The sequence below is a fragment of the Talpa europaea genome, assembly GCF_964194135.1.
Source record: "Talpa europaea genome assembly, chromosome: 9".
In the NCBI taxonomy this organism is placed as follows: Eukaryota; Metazoa; Chordata; class Mammalia; order Eulipotyphla; family Talpidae; genus Talpa; species Talpa europaea.
In genome coordinates, this window is record NC_140076.1 from 27,805,130 (window position 1) to 27,827,621 (window position 22,492).

General features: G+C 37.9%; 1 protein-coding gene across 1 annotated transcript in view; it reads right to left on the reverse strand.

Moving 5' to 3' along the window:
- EIF2B3 (eukaryotic translation initiation factor 2B subunit gamma) overlaps positions 1-22,492 on the reverse strand; it is a gene marked incomplete at its 5' end in the record, with an annotated part of 75,245 nt that overhangs the window by 42,777 nt on the left and 9,976 nt on the right. Inside the window, 2 exons of the mRNA XM_084242755.1 lie at positions 5,242-5,353; positions 12,702-12,861. Of these exons, the coding sequence (XP_084098881.1) occupies positions 5,242-5,353; positions 12,702-12,861 (272 nt within the window). The remainder of the gene's footprint in view (positions 1-5,241; positions 5,354-12,701; positions 12,862-22,492) is intronic.

Consider the following 22,492-nt stretch of genomic DNA (forward strand, 5'->3'; position numbering starts at 1 on the left):
AGCTAAACATGAGTGTCTAGCACAACGGTTTTCAACCTTGGTGCATCATATTCTGTCCAGGAGTGTTTTAAATATGTCTGCTCAATGCCAGACCAATTAGATAAAAATCTCTAAGGGTGGGTCTCAGGTATCAGCAATTTTTAAAACGCTCCCAAGGTTTGAGAATTACTGGCCTTATGAGGAGGGCAGACAAGAAACCAACACTTAGGTAATGCGAGGTTGGAAAGACTTAGGTTTAATGGATATACAATTTTTGGGGATATACATGCCCAGTCAGGAGACATAAGAGGCACACATATTAGATAACATTCCTCAAAGCTTTTATACATGCAGAGACTGATGCATCAGGTTTGCTTTCAGAGAAAGAAAACAATTTAATCATATAGGTAGCTTAATTCTATACTCGAAAGAAGAATGCTTCCAAGGTTGAGAAAATTTGCTTTAATAGACAGTGACAAACCACAGGGAAAACCATGTCTGCTAACTACACTCCCTAGAGGTGAGCGTAAGTCCTCCCTTGAAGGGATCTTAGACAGTGTATCAGTCTATCATATGATGCTACACCAACAGTGGGTGAAGAGGTAATTCCTTTTCTCAAAAACTTACCCCTACTCAAACCTCTAGGGACACAAGAAAACAAACAACTATGGGATTATATGCTGTCAATGTTTAAGCAACAAAAGCCTTTGAAGTTTATAGGAAGACCATAGGATGGCTTCCATTGTCTTATTAAAGTTTTGAATTGAACTGGTGCTTGTCCATGATTTCAACAAAGGAATTCAATTGAGAAGGGTGCATCATACATATAGCCACATGATTTTCCCTACTTCCAGGTTATGTGGGAGCAAACTGAGACTAAAAGGAAAGGAACAATGCTAAACAAGCACACTTTTTTTTTTTTTAAAGATTTATTTTTTATTTATACAATAGCTGGGGGGTATAGGCCAGAGGTGCAGGAGAGTGAGAGGATTCACCAGAGACAGAGTAGGGAACAGAACAGGCAGATAGACCGAAAGCACTGCTGAGGGGAGCAGTGGGTGCAACAGTAGAGGTCTGCCGTGCCATGTGGGAATCTCTGGCTGGCAGGGAATCGAACCCACGCTGCAGAGGCTGTGGACAGCTTCACAGTGCTGCACTCAACCCACTGCTCCACGGGAGAGGCCCAACACACCTTTTTTTTTTTAAAGATGTCTTTTAACTTCACTGTTTCTTAAGAAACTCTTAACTCAAAGTCTAGAGATTTAGAATATTATTAGTCAGTTACAGTTGTGTAACAAATTACCTGAAACTCATAGACTTAACATTTATTATCTCAGTTTCTGGAATTAGGGAGTGTTAGATTGGTGGTTCTGACTCAGATTTTCATCAAAATGTTGGCTAGGACTGTAGTCATCTCAGGGAACTGAAAGAGATCTGCTTTCAACGTGGCTGTTGACAGAACATCTGTTTCAAACTCACTCACATGGTTGGCAGCAGGCTTCAATTCCACCACATGGGCTTCTCCATACTCTGCCTAAACATCTTCATGACATGGCAGCTATCTTCCCTTTTCCTAAATCTTTGGCATAACATAGCAGCTGACTAACTTAGAGTCAATGATTCAAAAGAGAGAGAGAGCCTAAGAGGGCACCAAAGACAGAAGCCACAGTCTTCTTATAACCAAATGTTGAAAGTGGTATTACACTCAAGAGAAGGGGAATTAAGCTCCATCTCTTGAGGAGAGAGGCATCAAAGAATTTATAAATTTCTCTTTAAAACTACCACAAATATTAAATAGAATAGGCTCAGAGTTTAATTAAGTTTGAATCCAACAAAACTTTGTCATTTCTACTGCAGAAAGTATTCTAAGCAACCTGGCTTCATGCAAAAACAAAGATGCTCCCCAGCTGGGATTCCCTCCAGCAGCCCATTTATGCCATGGCTACCACACAAAGAGAGGCCACTTTCCCAAAGCAAGAGCAAAGTCAAATACAGAAATGTCTTCATCTACTAGAGCATGTCCTTAGAACTACTACTGCCCTGAATCTTGGTCCACTAGGTCCTTAGGCTTCTTCATCTCCAAGCATACAGTACATATGGAATTTTGCTATTTTAAAAACCTTTTAAATTTGGTGAAAACTTTAAAATACAGAAAAATACAAAGAAAAAAATCACTTATACTTCCATTTTTCAGAATTCCTACCATCTCAGTATAAATGCTTTTAGTTTTTTAAAAAAGAAATCACGTTTTATAAAAAAAATTGGTATTTTCTAGAACAAGGACTTTAGAAAATTAGTCACATAAGAATTTAAAAATTCATCCTGAATCTCATCACTCAAGAATAACAGCCACTATAAAGACCTATGTCCATACACAAATAGACTGCTATAGTTAGAAAAACAGGATTTATTGATTCTATTTTGAAATAAAAAACCATATTCCAATTTATTTATATTTAACAGAAGAAAAATGGAAATAAAGTAGAAATGAAGGAACTGTTGAAATTTTAATAGGGGAGCAGCGGTCAAGACAGGAGAGGTCTGCTTTGCCATGTGGGCCAGCTCCCTGGCCAGGGATTGAACTTGTGCTGCAGTGGCTGCCAATAGCTTCATGATGCTGAGACTTACCCCCTTGCACCACCAGGAAGGCCCCCTGATGGCTTTTTAATTGAAGTCAACAGATCTTTTGTTGCTATTAAAGAGTTAGAATCATTATTCATTTCCCCTACTTCATCATTTACCCTCAAGCAGTTGTTGCTATTGCTCCTCAGTCAGAAGACTATAAATGTACAGATGTATACTTAATTTGTTTCTTTCCAGATTTAGAGCTATTAGTGAGAATTTACAGGATTTCATTAACATGTCAATATGGCTTCTGGAGAGAGGTGATAATAGAGTTGAGCCTATCTTTATTCCTTTCTGTTTCTTACCAGAATCTTGTTTCTATCTTGGCTACAATTTTTGAGCTACATTATATTTAATTACCCTACTTTTATTTTCTGCTGCTGAAATTTCTATTGTTTTTAATTCTTTTTCACATTTAATTAGAAACTAGTAATAGGAGTTCTGTAATTTACTGATGAATTTTGAAAATTTTAATTTGGAAGGGCTCTTAATCATGTATTTTTCAATAGTTGTTTATAAATAATATCTCCTTTTCTGTTGTGTACTATGTAGCAAGCATTGTGCTAATTATTTTATATACATGGGTATGCTAAATGTTTTACACACATTTATTCCTCACAGCCCTATTATTAAACTCATTCTACAGATGAGACAACCAAGGCTCTAAAACAGAACTCTTATCCATAGGGTTAACTGGAACCAATTGAAGCCAGAGTTTAACTTGAATTTTCATTAAAATAAGTTTTGAAATATGTCTTCTATCTCTGTTGAGATAGACAGCAATAACAAAAAGACATTTTTCTTTCCCAATTTATTCCTCTCACATTCATTTCATCTGGGTTTGAAACATTTAGCGTTCCTATGTGTATTTTTTTTTTTTAAGATTTATTTACTTATGCATACAAGTACTGGGGTACAGGCCAGAGGTGTGCGGGGGGGGGGGGGGGGGGGATGAAAGGATTCACCAGAGACAGAGTGGGGAACAGAACAGGCAGATTGACTGAAATATACAGCTGAGGGGAGCAGTGGGCGAGGCAGGAGAGGTCTGCTGTGCCATGGTGACTCCCTGACCCGGGATCGGCTGTGAACAACTTCATAGGTTGTGTCTTAACCCCTTGAGCCAGCAGGGAGGCCCCTTATGTGTACTGGCATCAGGTAGTAAAATTCTGAGTATGTGACTTCTGAAAAAAAAAAAAAAAAATCCATGCTGGGCAAGTACTCAATATATAGTTCATCATGCTACATCAAACCTTGAGGACATTATACTAAGTGAAACAGGCCAGTAACAAAAAGATAAAAATTATATTAAAGAAAATGTAACTGGGGCCTCCCGGTGGTGCAGTGGGTTGAGCACTGCGCTGTGAAGCTCTGCAGTGCGGATTCGATTCCCAGCAGGCCAGGGGGAAACCCACATGGTGTGGCAGACCTCACCTGTCTCGCCTGCTGCTCCCCTCAACAGTGTCTTCAGTCCGTCTGCCTGCTCTGCTCCCTGCTCTGTCTCTGGTGAATTCTCTCACCCTCCCGTACCTCTGACCTGTACTGCAGTTCTTGTATAAATAAATAAATCTTAAAAAAAAGAAAAAGAAAATGTAACTGGGTTGCTTATGTGTAAGGATAAAATATGATCTAATATCCAGTAGGATGGATACTATCAAGAAAAAGAGAAAATAACAAGTGTTAGTGAGAATGTAGAGAAATTAGAACTCTGAGCACTGCTGTGGGATTGTAAAAATGGTGCAAATGCTATGGAAAACACTATGGGGGTTCCTCAAAAAATTATACACACAACTGTCATATCCAGCAATCCGACTTCTGGCATATACCAATAAGTATTCAAAAGACAGCTCTAAAAGGGATTATTTGCACACTCACATTCACTGCATCATTATTCACAATAGTCAACAGGTAGAAACAATCCAAATGTATATCAGCAGATGAAAGGATAAAGAAAACACAGCTCGTATGTAAATGCAATGGACTATTATACAGTCTTAAAAAGGAAGGAGATTCTGTCATGCTACACTGATGAACCTTGAGGATATTATACTAAGTGAAATAAACCAGTGACAAAAAGAAAAATATTGTATGGTTACACTTATATGAGGTATCTAAAGTAGTCAAATTCATAGAAACACAGAGTTGAATGATGATTATCAAGGGCTAGAGACAGTAAAGGAGAGTTTTAATTTAATGGGTATTAGATTCGCAAGATAAAAGTTTTGGATACCTGTTTCACAGAAATTTGTGAATATACTTAGCAATACTAAACTGTATACTTAAAGAGTTAAGATGATTAATTTTACATTGTGTACTTACCACAGTTTTTTTAAAAAGGAGATTCTATAACACTGTCAGTCCTGTTCCCTGTTCTCCCCCCAGTTGCTTTGCCCTACTATGTAGGCTTTGGCTCTACCTTGGTAGGCTTTGGCTCTACCTTGGTAAGAAAAGACACAGGGAAAAGCTAAGCTTGTGCAGTAAAGAAAAGCCTCCATCCTATCTCATGGGAAAACATTCACATACTTTTGTTAATTTCACACAGTATAATCTACTTTTCATTCCCTCTTTCCCATCCACTGGGTGGTTTTATTTTGTTTTAAAACAAGGAGACCTGCCAAAAAGAAAAACCCTAGGGCTTACTTCTGCAGGATGGATCCCTTAATGACCAGCTCTTCATCCAAATCTGCTTCATTAGCCATGAAGAGCAGCCTCTTTCCTGTGCTGTCCACTCCAATGAAGTCACGCTGCTCCACTGAATCATACAAAAGAAGGAAAATCAAACAAAGCCATTTTCCCCGCTTGCATCACTAAGTCAGGGGCAGGGCACCTGTTCACATTGCTTTTGGAACCAAATGCAGGCCTGAATGTTATATAGCACATACTTACCACACTGTTGAAAACATGGGCAAAGTTTTTTCATATGGTTTTAAAGGATATTATTAGGTTAACTACTGAATTTATAACGTTATAGATTAAAATATTGTGCCAATGTAATTTCCTGTTTTAAGAGACTGTCATTTTTCTTGGGGGGAGGTACACACTAATGTGTTTAAAGGCAAAGAGAATCATGCCTGCAATTCAATCTCAAATAGCTCAGAAAATAATAATTATATATATTTTGTACATATATTATATTGAATAACTATTATAATAAAAGAAAGAGCAAATGTTAACATTAGGGGAATCTGGGTACATGAAATATAAGTTCTTTGTACTATTCTGTAATCTTACAAAATAGTTAAATTATCTAAATAATAAAAAGGAGATGATGGATATGTTAGACTATAGTAATTTTATAACATATACATATATTAAAATCATACTATATACCATGACATCATTTTTATTTGTCAAAAATAAGTAAATAAAAATTAAAAATAGTGCTTACCTTACAGGCTTGCTATGAGGACTAAATGAATTAATATTTAATAACTGTTTAATAACTATTATAATTCTATAACTGTGGTATTAACTAAAACATTAAATAACATGTTTTAAGTTTAAAAATTAAACAAAATACATGCTTTCATTTGATCTTCATAATAATCAAATAAAGCCATGATTTAATGTCATTAAAAAGAAAATACTCAAAGTTGAGCTCTAGGAAAAGTGATATCTCTTAAAGATGAATTTGTCTGCCTCCTATTGAAGGCAATGGCTACTAACTAACTGAATGTGCTTGTTATAGCCTGCAAATGCCTATTTATCTAGAACCAAATGTATTACCCAAGTGTAGTTCAGGTGCTTAAAAGCATTCATGCCTTCAGAGGTCACTGGTCATCTTATCATAAGCAGTGTGTCATAAAACACACTTTCAATAACCAAGATTAGTGAACTCTAGGAAGGAAAGATAAAAAACGCCAAATTGTGGGTAAGTTTTATAGAGGATTTCAACTGAAGCTACATTTTGTAGAGAATTTCAAATTCCACGCAGCAGCATTCACATATATCAATTCATCCATTATATGGAAACTCAAGACTATAACAAAGTCTGCAAAGTTCTGATTATGAGCCAAGATTTTAAAAAGAAACACAAAGATGTTATTTTTGGATATAGTTTAGACTGCTTGCCCTATCCAATTCCTTAGGCCCACAAAAACCTTGAATCACTGAATGTCCTGGGAGCAATAATTTCTAACAAGTCCATTTTTCAGCTGTGTTGCATTTCACTTGCATTCTTCTTCTCCCTCTCTGGCCCCCTCCTGTATTTGCTTCTTTGCAGATGCCATGGTAACTGTGACCTCAGAATATGACAAATTATAGAAACCTGGAATGGTTTCTTTCTGCCTTACCAAAATGAATTCCACTATTGGAGGAGCAGAGGTAACCTTAGAATGTCATCCTAAGGGCCTCCCCGGTGGCGCAGCGGTTGAGCGCTGGGTTGCGAAGCTGCCCGCGGCCTCTGCGGCGCCGGTTCGATCCCCAGCTGCTCCCCGGCCACCAGAGGAGGGTCCCACATGGCGCGCAGACCTCTCCTGCCGCCTGCTGCTCCCCTCAGCAGTGTACTTCAGTCCTTCTGCCTGCTCTGCTTCCCGCTCTGGCTCTGGTGAATTCTCTCACCCTCCCGCGCTTCTGACTGTACCCAGTGCTTGTACAAATAAATAAATAATAAATCTTTAAAAAAAAAAAAAAAAAAGAATGTCATCCTAAGAAGAAAGGCTACACAAATAAGGTAAGAGAGCAGTTAAAACTATGAACTTCCATTTAAAAAATTTTGGACAATACTCACTTCAGCATCACATACACTAAAATTGGAATGAAACAGAGAAGATAAGCATAACCTCTGAGCAAGAATGACTCACAAACTCATTAAGCATTCTGTATTTTGTGAACCTATCTTCTTAAAACATGCAGTGTTGTAAACCAATATTACCTCAATAAATAAAAAGGAAAAAAAATTTAAGAAAAAAATTCTGGATATTCAACTATTCATATTTTTTTCTAGTTTTATTACCTCTCTAACTGATCCTTCTGTCTCCTCTATATCATTTATTTATTCATTCTTTCATTTCACTAAAAGATAAATGTGTACATCTCCCCTATGACAGGCATTATATTTAGAATTTGGAATTCCAACTTTATGAGGCCAACATGATCCTGATGCCCAAACCAGACAGTGATATCACAAGAAAGGAAAATTATAGGCATATTCACATTATATAAATATAAGAATCCTAAATAAATATTAGCAAATAAATAGCAGACTTAAAGGATTACAAATTTATTACATCTCCTCTGGGAAGGAGATAAGATCTAAGATGTAAAACAGTATAGTTGTTATAAAAATCAGTATGTCAGTTCCTCGAAAAATTTAAAATAGAATTATCACATGATCCAGAAATTTCCCTTCTGGGTATATATCCAAAAGAATTAAAAACAGGGTGCCTGAAGAGATATTTGTACACCGATATTCACAGTAGCATTGGTCATAACAGCTAAAATGTGGAAGCAATCCACATGTTCATCAATGAATGAATGGATAAACAAAATATATCTACATAATTTGAATTTTATTTAGCTTTAAAAAGGAAGGATATTCTGCAATATGCTACAACATGGGTGAACATTATACTAAGTGAAATAAGTATAATGTTATTTATACTTATTAACAAAGGTGTGAATCCTGGTATTCACACCTTTCTGTCTATCTCCCCTTGAATATGGTCTGGCCTACCAATTTGCTTCTAACCAACAGAATGTGGCAAAAAGTGACGATATGTTGCCGCAGACCAGCACAGCAGTAGACGATGAGGCCACCTCAGGGTTGAGAGAAGCGTGCAGGGTGGTCAGGGCGTCGGCGAAAGAAATGACAAACAGACACACTTCAAGAGTGAAAATCTGAGTGTAATTTTCTCTAAATTTGTGACCAGTATATATATGTTTTCCAAAAGCACAGGAATGAATATCAAGGAAATTAGCTTGCTCATGGGCTCAGTCTATCACTATCAGGGAGGTGATCTACATAACAAGCAATGACCATTAAAGAAGAAAGAAGGAAGTTTAAAAAGACAAATAAGGGATTAAAGTTTGTAGTTCTAGGAAGAGGGATAAGATTTTTAGCATTCTTGTAGTGGTTCTTGGTGGTCGTTGTCTTTTGATAAGCTTCTGCCTTTTCAGGGAACTTCCGCTGCACTTCCTCTGCTTCAGGCTGTTCTCCCACCGCGCGCTGGTTGCCCAGCCGGATCTAGGGACCGTGGCGAAAGCTATTCCTAAAGATCACTGCGGTGGGAGGTGCAGCAGGTATGTAGGGTTTTGCTGTTCTTCCGCTGCGCGCTGGTTGCCCAGCCGGACCTAGGGCCGGTTAGCCCTAAAGGTCACTGCAGGGGAAGGTGCAGCAATATGTTATTTTCATGATTAGGTTACTTAAGTCCTTGAATTCTCTCTTACTAGGAGATTCCCTCCCTTGCTAGCTTTCATGAAGCAAGATGATGTGTTGGAGAGGTCCACATGATAAAGAAATGAGGGCAGCCTGTGGCCAATAGACAGATAGAAACTGAGGTTCAGTCCACTAGAAACTTAGAGAACTGAAATTTTGCCAACAAACAAGTGAGCTTAAATAAATTCTTGATCAGCTGAGCTTTTAGATCAGAACTTGGAACTGGATGACACCTTGACTCTAGCCTTGTGAAAGACACTGAATCAGAGGTCCCAGCTAAACTATGCCTGAATTGCTGACCCACAGTGTTATTTTAAGATGTTAACTTTATGGTAATTTGTTATGTAGCAATAGATAACTAATCCACCAGCAGCCATAGATAAATAATCATTAGCTGACATCATTTCTGAACAGAGATAAGCCATTTCAGTTATATCAAGCCAAACTGCCAATCCATATAGAATCATAAGTAAGTAAATGATTGCTGTTCTATGTGTTCTATGTTTGGCGGAGATTTGTTATGCATAAAAACTGAGACAATATGTAAAGAGACAATAAGTCATGATGAAGTTGGGTTTATAACAGATATACAAAGGTGGCTATTATATATTCCAGATATACATGGTGGTTTATTATAATTCATCACATTATCAGAGTAAAAGAGAAAAACAATTAAGACCATATAAAATAGATGTATAAAAACCATTTGATGAAATTAACATACCTATAGATTTATTCCAGAGACACAAGGATAATTCAATATCTACTTATGATAAAAACCCTCAAAAAATTGGGGATAGATGGACCACATCTCAACATAATAAAGGCCATATGCAATAAACCTACAGTCAACATCATACTCAATGGTGAAAAACTAGAGAAGGATGCCCACTTTCACTTCTGCTATTCAACACAATATTGGAAATTCTAGCTAGAGCAATTAGATAAGAGAAAGTTATAAAAGGAATCCAAATTGAAAAAGAAGAGGCAAAACTATCACTATGTGCAAATGACATACATAGAAAACTCTAAAGACCCCATTAAAAAACTAATTGAAATAATAAAACCAATGTAGTCATGTGGCAGGACACAAAATCAATTTCTAGAAATCAGTTACACGTCTATATGCAAACAATGAGCCAGAAGGGAAAGAAGTCAAGAAAACAATCCCATCCACAACTGCAACAAAAGAATTAAATACCTAAGAGTAAACTTAAGAAAGGTGAAAGACCTATATAATAAAAACTGTAAGATAAGTTCCCCACTCTTGGATTGGAAGAATTAACATTGTTAAAATGGCCATCTTATCAATGGCCATTTCAATGCAATCCCTATTAAGAGGGGGGGAAAAGTCAGTCCTCAGCATCTATGTATCTCTTACAAATCTTCTAGAAGGAAGTGCCAAGGAGGAGAAAGATAACTTCTGATACATCTAGCATTAGCCATTCTGTAAGTGGGAAACTTGGACCTTGGGATTCTAGACTATTAAATAATATCTGAGACAGAGTGGACTGCTGGCTGTTCAGTACATAATAGCAGATAAAATATATACTCTGAGAAACTTAGGATACTTTAAAAAATGCTTATCATTGAAATGCATAGCATTATATGGGAGAATTTTAAAACTCAGTTATTTACGTGAGCCTTAGTACTCAATTTTAAGTAAATATAGCTATTAGGAGTTCAAGATTCACATTAAAAATGAAAAATTTTTCTAAAACACAAATCTGATTATGACATTCTCTAGTTTAAAATTCCTCAAAAAAGCCACACTGAATGGGGGATAAAGTTCAAATTCTTTAGTCTGACCCCTGTATCCTGTCCAGTTACAGCAAGAGGACTGCTTCTCTGCCCTCCATACTTAGAGCTAAATAACAAGTTATTAGTGTATGATATACTTTTTCAAAGAAGGTAGAAGAGCCAGTTTAAAGGAACTTTTCTACTGGTGAAGTTGACTACTTAAGGATCAAAATATTTTATATTTTTTTAAAGATTTATTTATTTATGCATACAAGAGCTGGGTTACATGCGAGAGGTGTGGGGGTGAGAGGATTGACCAGAGACAGACAGGGGAGCAGAACAGGCAGATTGACTGATAAACACTGCTGAAGGGAGCAGTCGGCAAGGCAGAAGAGGTCTGCTGTGCCATGTGGGTCACCTCCCTGGCCAGGGATCGAACTTGTGCTGCAATAGCTGCCAAAAGCTTCATAGTCTGAGACCTATCCCCTTGAGCCACCAGGGAGGCCCCAAAACATTTTTAAACGGATAGGTAGTTAGCTAATAGTTATGGCTGATTTAAACTAAAATTGTTAAAGTTATACATTTATAATGACCTTTATGCAAAAAAAGCTAATATGTTAAAAAAAATTGTAAGATCAAGAAAGGTAACTATAATAGGGCATTTGATTTTTAAAATTATTATAAGTAGAAGAGTATGAAAAAAAACCAAATACTCATTTTTATAAAACATGAGTATATTTATAAAATCTGGATATGAGGCCTCCTCTGGTGGCGCAGCGGTTGAGCGCTGGGCTGCAAAGCTGCCCACAGCCTCTGCAGTGCCGGTTCGATCCCCAGCCACTGGCGAGGGTCCCACCAAAAAAATAAAATAAATAAATAAATAAATAAAATCTGGATATGTAGTTGTTTCTATCTATGTAGTCAGAAAAGGCTGAAAACAAGGAATTGTGAGTAAGCAAATCAGACCTTGCAATAATAGAAACTATATCTAAAATAGAAGGACTGATCAACATGAAGATCATATACAATAAGGCAGAAAGAGGACCCAACAATTACTCTACACCAAAAGTACACTTAAACACAAAAGTAACTAGAAAGACGTTCCAATGCTATAATCCAAAATTATGTTAACCAAATGCCCTAAAGAAGAGAGCTAGAAATACAAGTAAGATTACTCAAATCTGGGCCTCCCCGGTGGCACAGCAGGTTGAGCGCAGCGCTATGACGCTGTCCACAGCCTCTGCATCACGGGTTCGATTCCTGTCTGGCCAGGGAGATACCCACATGGCGCAGCAGACCTCTCCTGTCTTGCCCGTTGCTCCCCTCAGCAGTGCTTTCAGTTCATCTGCCCATTCTGCTCCCCACTCTGTCCCCCCACTCCTCTGTCTCTCACCCTCCCGCACCTCTGGCCTGTTCCCCAGCTTTTGTGTAAAAATAAATCTTTTTTTTAAATTTTTTTTTTTTTAAGATTTATATATTTTATGCAAGAACCGGAGTACAGGCCAGATGCGCAGGTGGGTGAGAGGATTCACCAGAGACGGAGGGGGAACAGAACAGGCAGACTGATGAAATATACTGCTGAGGGGAGCAGCGGGTGAGACAAGAGAGGTCTGACGAGCCATGTTGGATTCTTGCCGGCCGGCCAGGATTGAACCCGCACTGCAGAGGCTGCAGACAGCTTCACAGTGTGGTGCTCAACCACCTGCACCACCAGGGAGGCTCATAAATAAATCTTAAAAAAAAAAAGATTACTCAAATCCTAGGCATGAAAGGTCTAGGTGACTCTACTAATTACTATCAATAGTTAAAACCTCTTCAAGTTAGGTACTGTGTCTTATTTAACTTCATATTATCCACCTATAGCACAGTGCCTGAAGTACATAGTTGGTTCTCAATACATGTTTCCTAATAAAAATGATAATTATTATTTAAAAAAAAAAAAAAAAAAACAACAAACAGATAAATCAAACTCTGGTCTGCTTACCTGCCTTTTTTTTCCCCTTTTGACCTGGAATGGATACTAAGCCATCTTGGCCTTTTCTCATTAACATGGCAAGTGATGCTTCATGAGCTCTGAACAGGTCCACAACCTCATGTAAGGCAACATCTGTTATTAGATCACAGCTCAGGATCAGCACATCTGTCTGTTAAATGGAGAAGGGGGTAGTTAATAGCACAAAGGACAATGAATCATGCAAATTATCACAGGATAAGTTTATAATGGTTTAGAAGCACACACAAACTGGACACTTGTTTTCAGTGTCCTTTATTTTTTATAGCAGCTGAGTAAGAAAAATAAATGTGCTATTTTAATTGAACTGTGCTGGGGGAGGGTGTGGAATATCTACCACGCCTTTGTGTGTGCATTACTGCTGCCATTCTTGAAGCACCTCTGGAATCTTAGCTCTAAAGAATAGTCTGAAAACTACTACATTGACCATTTCTATGCCTATGGGATTAATGACCTTAAATGTATATACTCATTTATAATTTGAAAAGCATCTCCACATTGTTTGATAATTTAATATGGTAATATAATACTATAAAGCAATTACTTTGCTAAAGAACTAAGAAATAACAGGATGAATATAATGTCTCAATTTTTGGGAACTCACAGCCTACTTATTTTTGCATAGAAGAACTGGGGTATAGGCAGAGGTACAAGGGGTGAGAGGATTCACCAGAGACAGAGTGGGGGAAGAACAGGCAGATCTACTGAAATACACCAAGGGGAACAGCAGGTGAGATAGGAGCAGTCTGCTGTGCCATGTGTGGCCAACTCCCTGGCCAGGGATGGAACTCAGGCCATCTCAGTGATAGCGCTGAAACTTAATCCCTAGGCCACCAGGAGGTCCCCCAAAAGCTTTTTTTATAGTGGCTGGTTTTCTGATAATAATTCTGATAATTCAGATTAACTGCAGTAATAACTAATGGTGGTAATTAATGTTTACTAAATGTGTACTGATGGGTATAACTGTCTGCATAGAATCCTATGCAGAAAGCACTATTATTTGTATTTTACATTTGAAAGTTTTACAGTAGTTACAGTACTCATCAAAAATCTAACAACTACTAATGACTTCATACAAATAGAGTCTGCACTACCTTACAGTATTTAAACAGAGCTAAATCTAGATCTTAGATACTCTAAATTTTGGTCTATCTAGTACCCAATATTGTGGATACCAGATATTAACTAGAGTATCACATTTTAAGAGTCACCTTGATAAGCTAAAAAGTATCAACAAGAAGACTATCAAGAGGGTGAAAGAGTTGGAAACTATGCCAGCTGGAGAATAGAAAGTGTTTAGTAGGAAAAAGAAAATACAGTGGGCAGGACAAGGAATAGGGGGTGAGGTTAAGAAAGAAAGAGATTTTACCTGAATAGTCTAAGAGTAAAAATTAGAATAAGTAAGTAAAATAGAAAGAGTATTACCTTTTTACATATTACCTTTTTGTCAACTAGAACTAGTCAAAAAGAGTAATTTTTTAAGGTAATGAATTTCCCATATTAGAAATACTAGAGAAGAAACCAGGTTATCACTTAATAATGATTCATCTATCTAATATTTATTGAGTATGTATTCTGTTCAGTCAGGCTCTATTTTAGAAGTTAGAGGAAACTCAGACTACAAAGTATTAAATATGAATGGCTAATCAAGCCTCTTTATTTTAAATGAATTTCTACCTATACAGCCTACCATTATGTTTTATCATAAATGCAAAAAACAGAAATCCGAAATCTACCAATTGTTAAAACAAATTTCTTAAATTGTAATTTAAACTGACACTATCAGTGTTTCACAGTAGCATACAGTTTCCCAGAGAAAGCCTGTTCCTACTGCCCTTCCTGAGGGTAGATTCTCTTTTTTTTATTTTCTAGGTTTTTGTGTAAGCCTTGGCTTAGAAAATGGGTTCTGTTACTATAAAATGTCTTAAAAACATGGGCCTAAGTTATTCCAGGTTTAAGAATAAAGTGAATATCTACATGGAAATTTTTGTAAGAGGTTCCAACTTTTCTAAGATTTTAATTTAAAATCAAGATTCCTACTTAGGGTGGGAAAATAAATGATTTCAACTCATATTCTACTAAAGCAAAGAATCATGTCTGGATCAGAAAGTGAGACTCAACAATTAGTGCCTTGTCTTACTGCTTGAAACTTCTTATTCTGAATACAGAATCTATACCAGAACCACCACTTCTTTTTTTACATAGAACTCATATATAGCCTAAATAATTTCTTGTGACGGTCTCTTAAAGAAGTTTATTTTATTTTATTTTTTTAAAAAGATTTATTTATTTATTTATTTATATAAGCACTGGGTACAGTCAGAGCGCGGGAGGGTGAGAGAACCCACCAGAGCCAGAGCGGGGAGCAGAACAGGCAGACTGACAAAGTACACTGCTGAGGGGAGCAGCGGGCTGCAGGAGAGGTCCGCGTGCCACGTGGGACCCTCCTCCGGTGGCTGGAGAGCAGCCGGGGATCGAACTGGCACTGCTGAGGCTGCGGGCAGCCTCACAACCCAGCGCTCAACCGCTGCGCCACCGGGGAGGCCCTCTTAAAGAAGTTTAAATTAGGATTCTCCCCCTACCCCCGACTCTGCTGTTTAAGGAATTCTTCTTTCTGAATCTTTACTCTGAGCTAAAAAAAAAAAAAAAAAATCCCTATAAACATCTTTTTAGGAAAAAAAATTCCTAAGCACAGAAATCACCCTCCATGAACTACCAAACATCAACAAATGATGGTTCAACAAATGAACCTACATACATAAAAGCTAAGGAAGAAATAGCCTGCAGAATCTTATTTCTTATAACGATGCTTAGGCAGAGAGCAGGGGTCATTACTAAAGACATCCACACAGTTGCTACCTCAACAGTAGTGAAGTTTTCTCATTTCATTTTAATGAAGATGACAGTTTGCTAAGGAAAAAAAAAATCTATTTTTCTAATTTTCGCTAATGAGATAAATGATTTTTGCAAGCTGACTGTTCTACAACAAATTGAATTATTAAGTGTACTCCAAAGTGAAGAAAATGACCTAATGCAGATGCCTCTGAAGTGGTGACAAAGTTGTCTTAGAAAATAAATGCTGTTATCATTCAATATCTGCAAAAAATAAATCTGTCAGTATAGTGAATGCCAAATAAATCCTGCATAATTGTGAACAGTCTGCAGCTTCTTTTTACTCTTTGCTTTTCGATGACTTTTTGCTAAGCTGAATGAAAAATCCCAAAGGAGCATAAGGAACAGACCCTCCCCCAATGTCTGTTTGCCATCTGTTCTCAGTGTGAAAAGAAAGGCGAGGGCATGGGATACAGATGGAGGTGCTATTCCACCAGGCCCTCTTTTGCCTTTCCCATAGAATGCACCACGGAAGACTCACTAAGACCAAACACATTCCCATCCTATTTGCAATCCCACCGCTTCCAAAGGAAAATCTATGCTGTTTGGGCAATATACTTTGTTTGCAAGGCTGGAAATTCTGGAAGAATAAAGTCTAAAAGGAAAACTAAATCATTATTACATTTTCATAATACTATCCATTTTTCTTTACATTTTAATAAAAGCTGCGATAGAAAATAAATGACTGTTTTGATTTTTTACTCCAAAAATGTGAAGTCCATTCTAGAAATATAAATGCCCTACTAACTGAAGCCCAGAGAGAGAAAGTGGAAAAACTATTAAGAGCCAGAAATATTTCTGATCACGTGCGACCACAAGTCATGAATAAACATAGACTGTTTGGGCTGAGAAGCAACTGTCTATCTGAAATGCAGTTAACTTGAAAGTTTCTGGGATATATCAACCCTAAGCTGCCTGTGCTTTGGTGGACCAGTTCTTTTCTAACACCAACAGCATGCCTCTTCTGCAGACACCAAATAGTCTCCATAGACCTCCCTCCTCACTTTTCTAACAGTCCTCAGTATGTTTTATGCCAGGTTTGCGCTCAACAGGAGTAAAGGCTATGTCAAGGGCAAAAGGCACAGCTCTAAGGAAAGCAAGTGTGTGCATTTCTGACAAAGTGGAAACATACAGGTTCTTCAAGGGAAAGTGGAAGACAGCACTTTAGTGTTTGGGAAGAAATCAACACACCCAAAAAATTCAAAACCCGAACTGATGCCAGTCAGTCTTGACTAAAGCAAACAATTAAGCTCAAAAATCCTAATTACTAAGTCACGGCAAAGCACAGAAATCTCTCATTACAAGAACATTTTCAATCAAGCCAAAACCACTGAGTAAAACTAGAAATAAAAAACAAGTTAAATCAGAGAACCGGATGTATGTGTGTGTGGAGGTAATGGTGGGTGGGAGGTGGGAAGAGCTACTGGGAATAGCTTCTTTTCTTTTCCTGGCAGCTGTTCCATGACAGATTGTTATAAATAACACAATCTGGCAAACATTTTTCTACAGCAAGGAGAAAGAAAAAACACACACACTCCTCTGGAAAAAACTATCAAGAGAAGGCAACTATCACACTTTTACCCACCCAGCTCTTCCACAAACAATGGCCATGATCCAAATCACCCCCCTGCACTCCACACCCCCCCCAATCCCCCCACCCCCTGCAGCTGCAGTGGCTGCTGATAACTTCATAGTGCTGAGACTTAACCCCCTAGCTAAGGGAGGTCCCCTAGTTTGCTGCTTTAATAAATAACCAACAGCTAAATGCAATAGAGACCTTACTTTGTTTTTACAGAGGTATGACAGTAAGTACAGGAAGGAATAACCAACAGTCTGTAATAAGAAATGTGATAATCCTTAGGCTTACAGGTAAATATCTTTCCTATATTTCCTAGCTTAATCATCCAAGATGTAAAAGCCAGAAACTGGGTTTTCTTTACTTTTTTTTTTTAAAGACTTATTTATTTACGCATACAAGAACTGGGGTACAGGCCAGATGTGGTGGGGGGGGGTGAGAGGATTCACCAGAGAGAGTGGGGAACAGAACAAGCAGATCAACTGAAATACACTGCTGAGGGGAGCAGCGGGAGAGTCAGGAGAGGTCTTCTGCACCATGTGGGTAGCTCCCTGCCCAGGGGTTGAACTCATGCTACAGTGGCTGCAGATAGCTTCATAGCTTGTGTCTTAACCCCTTGCGCCACAGGGAGGCCCTAGAAATTGGGTTTTAATCTAGGGTTGAAGTTCTCTCTCTCCTACCTAGTTCCCCACCCTAAAATCTCATTCGTCCCCAAATTCTCTTTTATCTCCAGTGCTGTACTTTAGTTCAGGTTTGAAAATATTTTTTCAGTCTCTGAACTAGTTCTAATCCATACTGCAATGCCCATTGCTTAAGTCATATTTAATCAGTTAAAGATATCCAAAAATAGTGTTCTCTAAACATAAAAAATATTGAATACTTATCCACTTATTCCCACTTACTTTAAAATTTTATTTAAAAATACATGAATCTTATAAATGATCAAAATTATAGGACAGGGGCCTCCCCAGTGGAGCAGAGGTTGAGCGCTGGGTTGCGAAGCTGCCCACAGCCTCTGCAGCACTGGTTTGATGCCCGGCTGCTCCCCGGCCACAGGAGGAGGGTCCCACATGGAGTGCAGACCTCTCCTGCCGCCCACTGCTCCCCTCAGCAGTGTACTTCAGTCCTTCTGCCTGCTCTGCTCCCCGCTCAGGCTCTGGTGAATTCTCTCACCCTCCCGCACTTCTGACTATACCCAGTGCTTATATGTATAAATAAATAAATAAATCTTTAAAAAAAAATAAAACTAATAAAAAAAATTATAGGACATATACAAAATAAAGGCATTTTTATAAGAAAATAAAATTTAAAAAGTGAGAGATTCTAGTATTTCATCCCATATACCACTCCCTTGCCTTGAAAACACCCAATTTTGGAGATCACTGTTCTATAGGACTGAATTCACATTCCTTAGCATGACATAAGGGACTTCAAAATATGACTCCACTACCTAATTCAGCCTTTTCACCCACAGTTGGCCCTTCACATAGCTAACACTAACTCATTAAATTGTCAGGAATGTATTCCCCAGTCTCTTTTCCCACTCTGCTACATATTCATCCAACAAGAATGAGGCAAAGTGAATCTTTAGAATGATGCTGACGGGAAGTGACAGAATGACAGTTATACACCAGGCATAAGGCAATCACTATGGATTGAAGTAAGTCAGAAGCTCTGGGAAAGACTTCTTTAGGAAGATGAAATTGACAGAATAGTTGATACATATCTTGAGAAGAGATTAGACAACCAGTAAAAAGGTTAAACTAATAAGTAAATTAATAAGTTTTAGAAAACTAAGCATAGGAAAAGGCAAGCCAATTATTACCTTGCATGGAAAAAAAAATAGTGTAGGGAAGGAACAAAAGCAGTAATTGACCACATGACTAACAGCTTACAAGGTCAAACTAAATAGTCAAACAACTAAATAATGACCTCCCCAAATTACAATTAAGTATATTAGAGGTGCAAAATCTTCTTCTGCCATAGCAGAGAATTAATAGGTAATGTTGCAGTAAAAAACTGAGAACAGCTCAACCCTTGTAATTGTACAATTTTATGCCATACAGGACTTCAGAGATGGAATAGCCTTCTCATGTTATATATGAGGAAATTGAAGCCCAGAGAGGAAGTGATTTATTCAACATCACATGTGGAATTAGTAAAAAAAAAAAAAAAAAAAAAAAAAAAAGAAGAAAGCAAGCATTCCTAATCTTATAAATTGCTTGTCTGTAATGGACTAAGGCAAACTAAGGCAAAACTAAGGCAAAACTTTCCACTTGCATACGGAATCAAATTCCCTCTAAGGTACTCAATACATTCCATAAGGACAGGAACTTTTACTCACTCTTTATCCCAAGCACCCAGCACAGTGACTACTACATTGCAGGCAATAAAATTATAGTTACTTAATTGATGAACTGAATGCTTTCTTTTCTCTTTTATCAACTTCTTCCTTACCTATATCATTCCCATCAGCATGCACATATGCTATGATATGTTGTATCTTAAAAAAAATGTATACCTTATTTTCACAGGCTGTGTAAAGAAACTATAACACATATCCAGTTGTTTTCATCATGTCACTATACGTTTTCAATAATATAAAATAAAATAATGCTTTCTCTGGGAGAAGCTTAGGGTAGAGGATCAGCCATGTCAGTAAACTTACAATTTGGCAGGAAATTACAGATCATACAGAGTGAACACTAAGCAGCCAATGCCATGATCTATCTGGTCTATAATCACTAAAACTCATCCTTACGCTCATATAAATATCTGCGTCCATATTAAAGGAGTAAGGGAATTATTCCAAATGTTTACAAAGAGCTTGTCTCCATTTGTCACTCATCCTATTAACAAATACATATTGAGCATTCTCTCTGATCTCTATCTAGACAGATAAAGTTCTGGTCCCATAATCCATTGCAGGGAGATAATGATATTACAGATAATTTTAATCCTCTGTGCAAGTATAGAAAAATGGCACCGAATGCAGTCTTAGAAAGCCAGAGAAGGCTTGTTGGAGCAGATAATGCGTAAGTAAGAGCTGAAAAAATGTTGGGTGGCTATAGGCTACTTCAAATGAAATTTCTGGTCATGCTATCAGAATGACTTCCCACATGGGCCTCCCTGGTGGCACAAGGGGTTAAGACACAATCTATGAAGCTATCCATAGCTGCTGCAGCATGAGTTCAATGCCCGGCCAGGGAGAAACTCACAAGGCGCAGCAGACCTCTCCTGACTCACTCACTGCTCCCCTCAGCAGTGTATTTCAGTCAGTCTGCCTGTTCTGTTCCCTGCTCTGTCTCTGGTGCATCCTCTCACCCTCCCCCCCCACCCGCACCTCTAGCCTGTACCCCAGTTCTTGTATGATAAATAAATCTTAAAAAAAAAAATGACTTCCCACAAATTGCAGAGGTTCATGCCACTAGCCAGACCATACTGCTACCTTATGATCCAAAGGAGGATGGGTAGCCTTACCATGAGTTTGTAAAAATGTAAGCCATGTTGAGTTGCTTGTTATTCAAAAATAAAGAGAGTTTGTAATCACAGCTTGGGCTTCCTATCACAATTCCTAGCTATCACATTTCCCCCCTTCCCTACAGCTCTTCACTTCATGAAAAGATACTATCAGAGACAGAAAGTGACACTAAAAAAAATCAGGTTCACACAGAACTTGCAAGCTTTTTGGCTGCCAAATACAGTATTGGGCAGTAGGAATCCAGTTCCACAGACTATAGGTCCAACAAGGAGAAGTCTGGGAAGGGAGAGGATAAGATGAAAATACCTTGAACTAGTAGATACATGTACCAGGTTAGTAGAGTTAAAAGAATTTACATTGAGGTTTCTTAAAAAAATAATAGTAATTTAAAAAGTGGGGGGAGGATACAGGGAAAAGGGTTCAAAATTTCCTCATCTAACTTGTTTTGCCATAACTTCTGGGCTTTTCACTATGCTACCAAGCAGGCTTAAAGAAGCCAATGTCAGAGATATATTGAGGCCCTAGAAGGCAACCACAGCCCACCAAAGCAGTCTAAGAAGAAAAACTGCCACTTAAAAAAGTCTTCAAGCAAGTTGGGACCAAGTTCTTAGATCTTCTCTTCGACCAAATTGTATTCATTCTTTTCAAGCAGATAGAAATCTACCAAAACAAATCCTTGGGCAAAATGAAAGAATGACAGAGATTTGTAATTGGATAAAAACTTCAAACACTCAACTGAAAATAACTTGCATTTATCTTTTTGAACATCTAAAAATATCACATATGCTCAATCTTTGTAATAAGCTGTCTCTAGGATGGGGATTTCATTGGCATAGTTTGTTCTTTGTTGTGGCATGTTACCTGATTCAAAAAACATAACAATAGTGCTTTTCCTACATCAAAGGACTTAAAAAACTTAACCTCTAACAGCTAGTGTGTTGGTTTCATTATCCCTATTTTCTTGGTTGTGAAACTGAGGTGCAGAGGGTAAATGAGACTTCCCTGAAGCCAAAGAAAGATTCCTGTGTAGATTAAATAGAAAATTATCAGCTCCAAAATCTCTAAATTAAGAGAAGCCAAGAGACCTGCAGCGTAAGTGTTTTAAACATAGACTACAGAACTCTATTATAGACTTAGTCTGGTGAGGCCTTTTAAATATACCTCACTAACCTGTTCTTAAAGCACTTATCTAAAGAATAATCACATTCTGTTTCTAAGGCATAAAAATAGCACTCATGATTGATTACCTCTGATAATCAGAGGAGAATCTAATGTGAGTCAGGCTCAGTGTCCAAGGTGTCAGTTAATTTTGCTTTAAGTGCTGATTACAGATTGCATTCTTCTCACCTAAGAAGAAAGAGTCCTTGCTCAAGAGTCAGGCTTACTGCTCCTATGGCTCTAGAAAGGACAGATGGTCTTCCTACAAAGCTGGATTTACCTTCACTTAGAGAAAGATATCAGTAAGCCACAACTGCACACTTGTAAGACAAGGATCCAACATAGTTTTTTGAGTCTTATTAGGAAATTTGCAATTTTTAAATATATTTTATATAGAAATATTTAATTAAGAGTTCTATATCTACTTAGAGTCACTTAACTGCACACTTTTTTCTTTTTTTTTTTAAAAGATTTATTTATTTATTTATACAAGTACTGGGTACAGTCAGAAGCGCGGGAGGGTGAGAGGATTCACCAGAGCTAGAGCAGGGAACCGAACAGGCAGACTGACGAAGTACATTGCTGAGGGGAGCAGCGGACGGCAGGAAAGGTCTGCGCGCCATGTGGGACCCTCCTCCAGTGGTCGGGGAGCAGCCG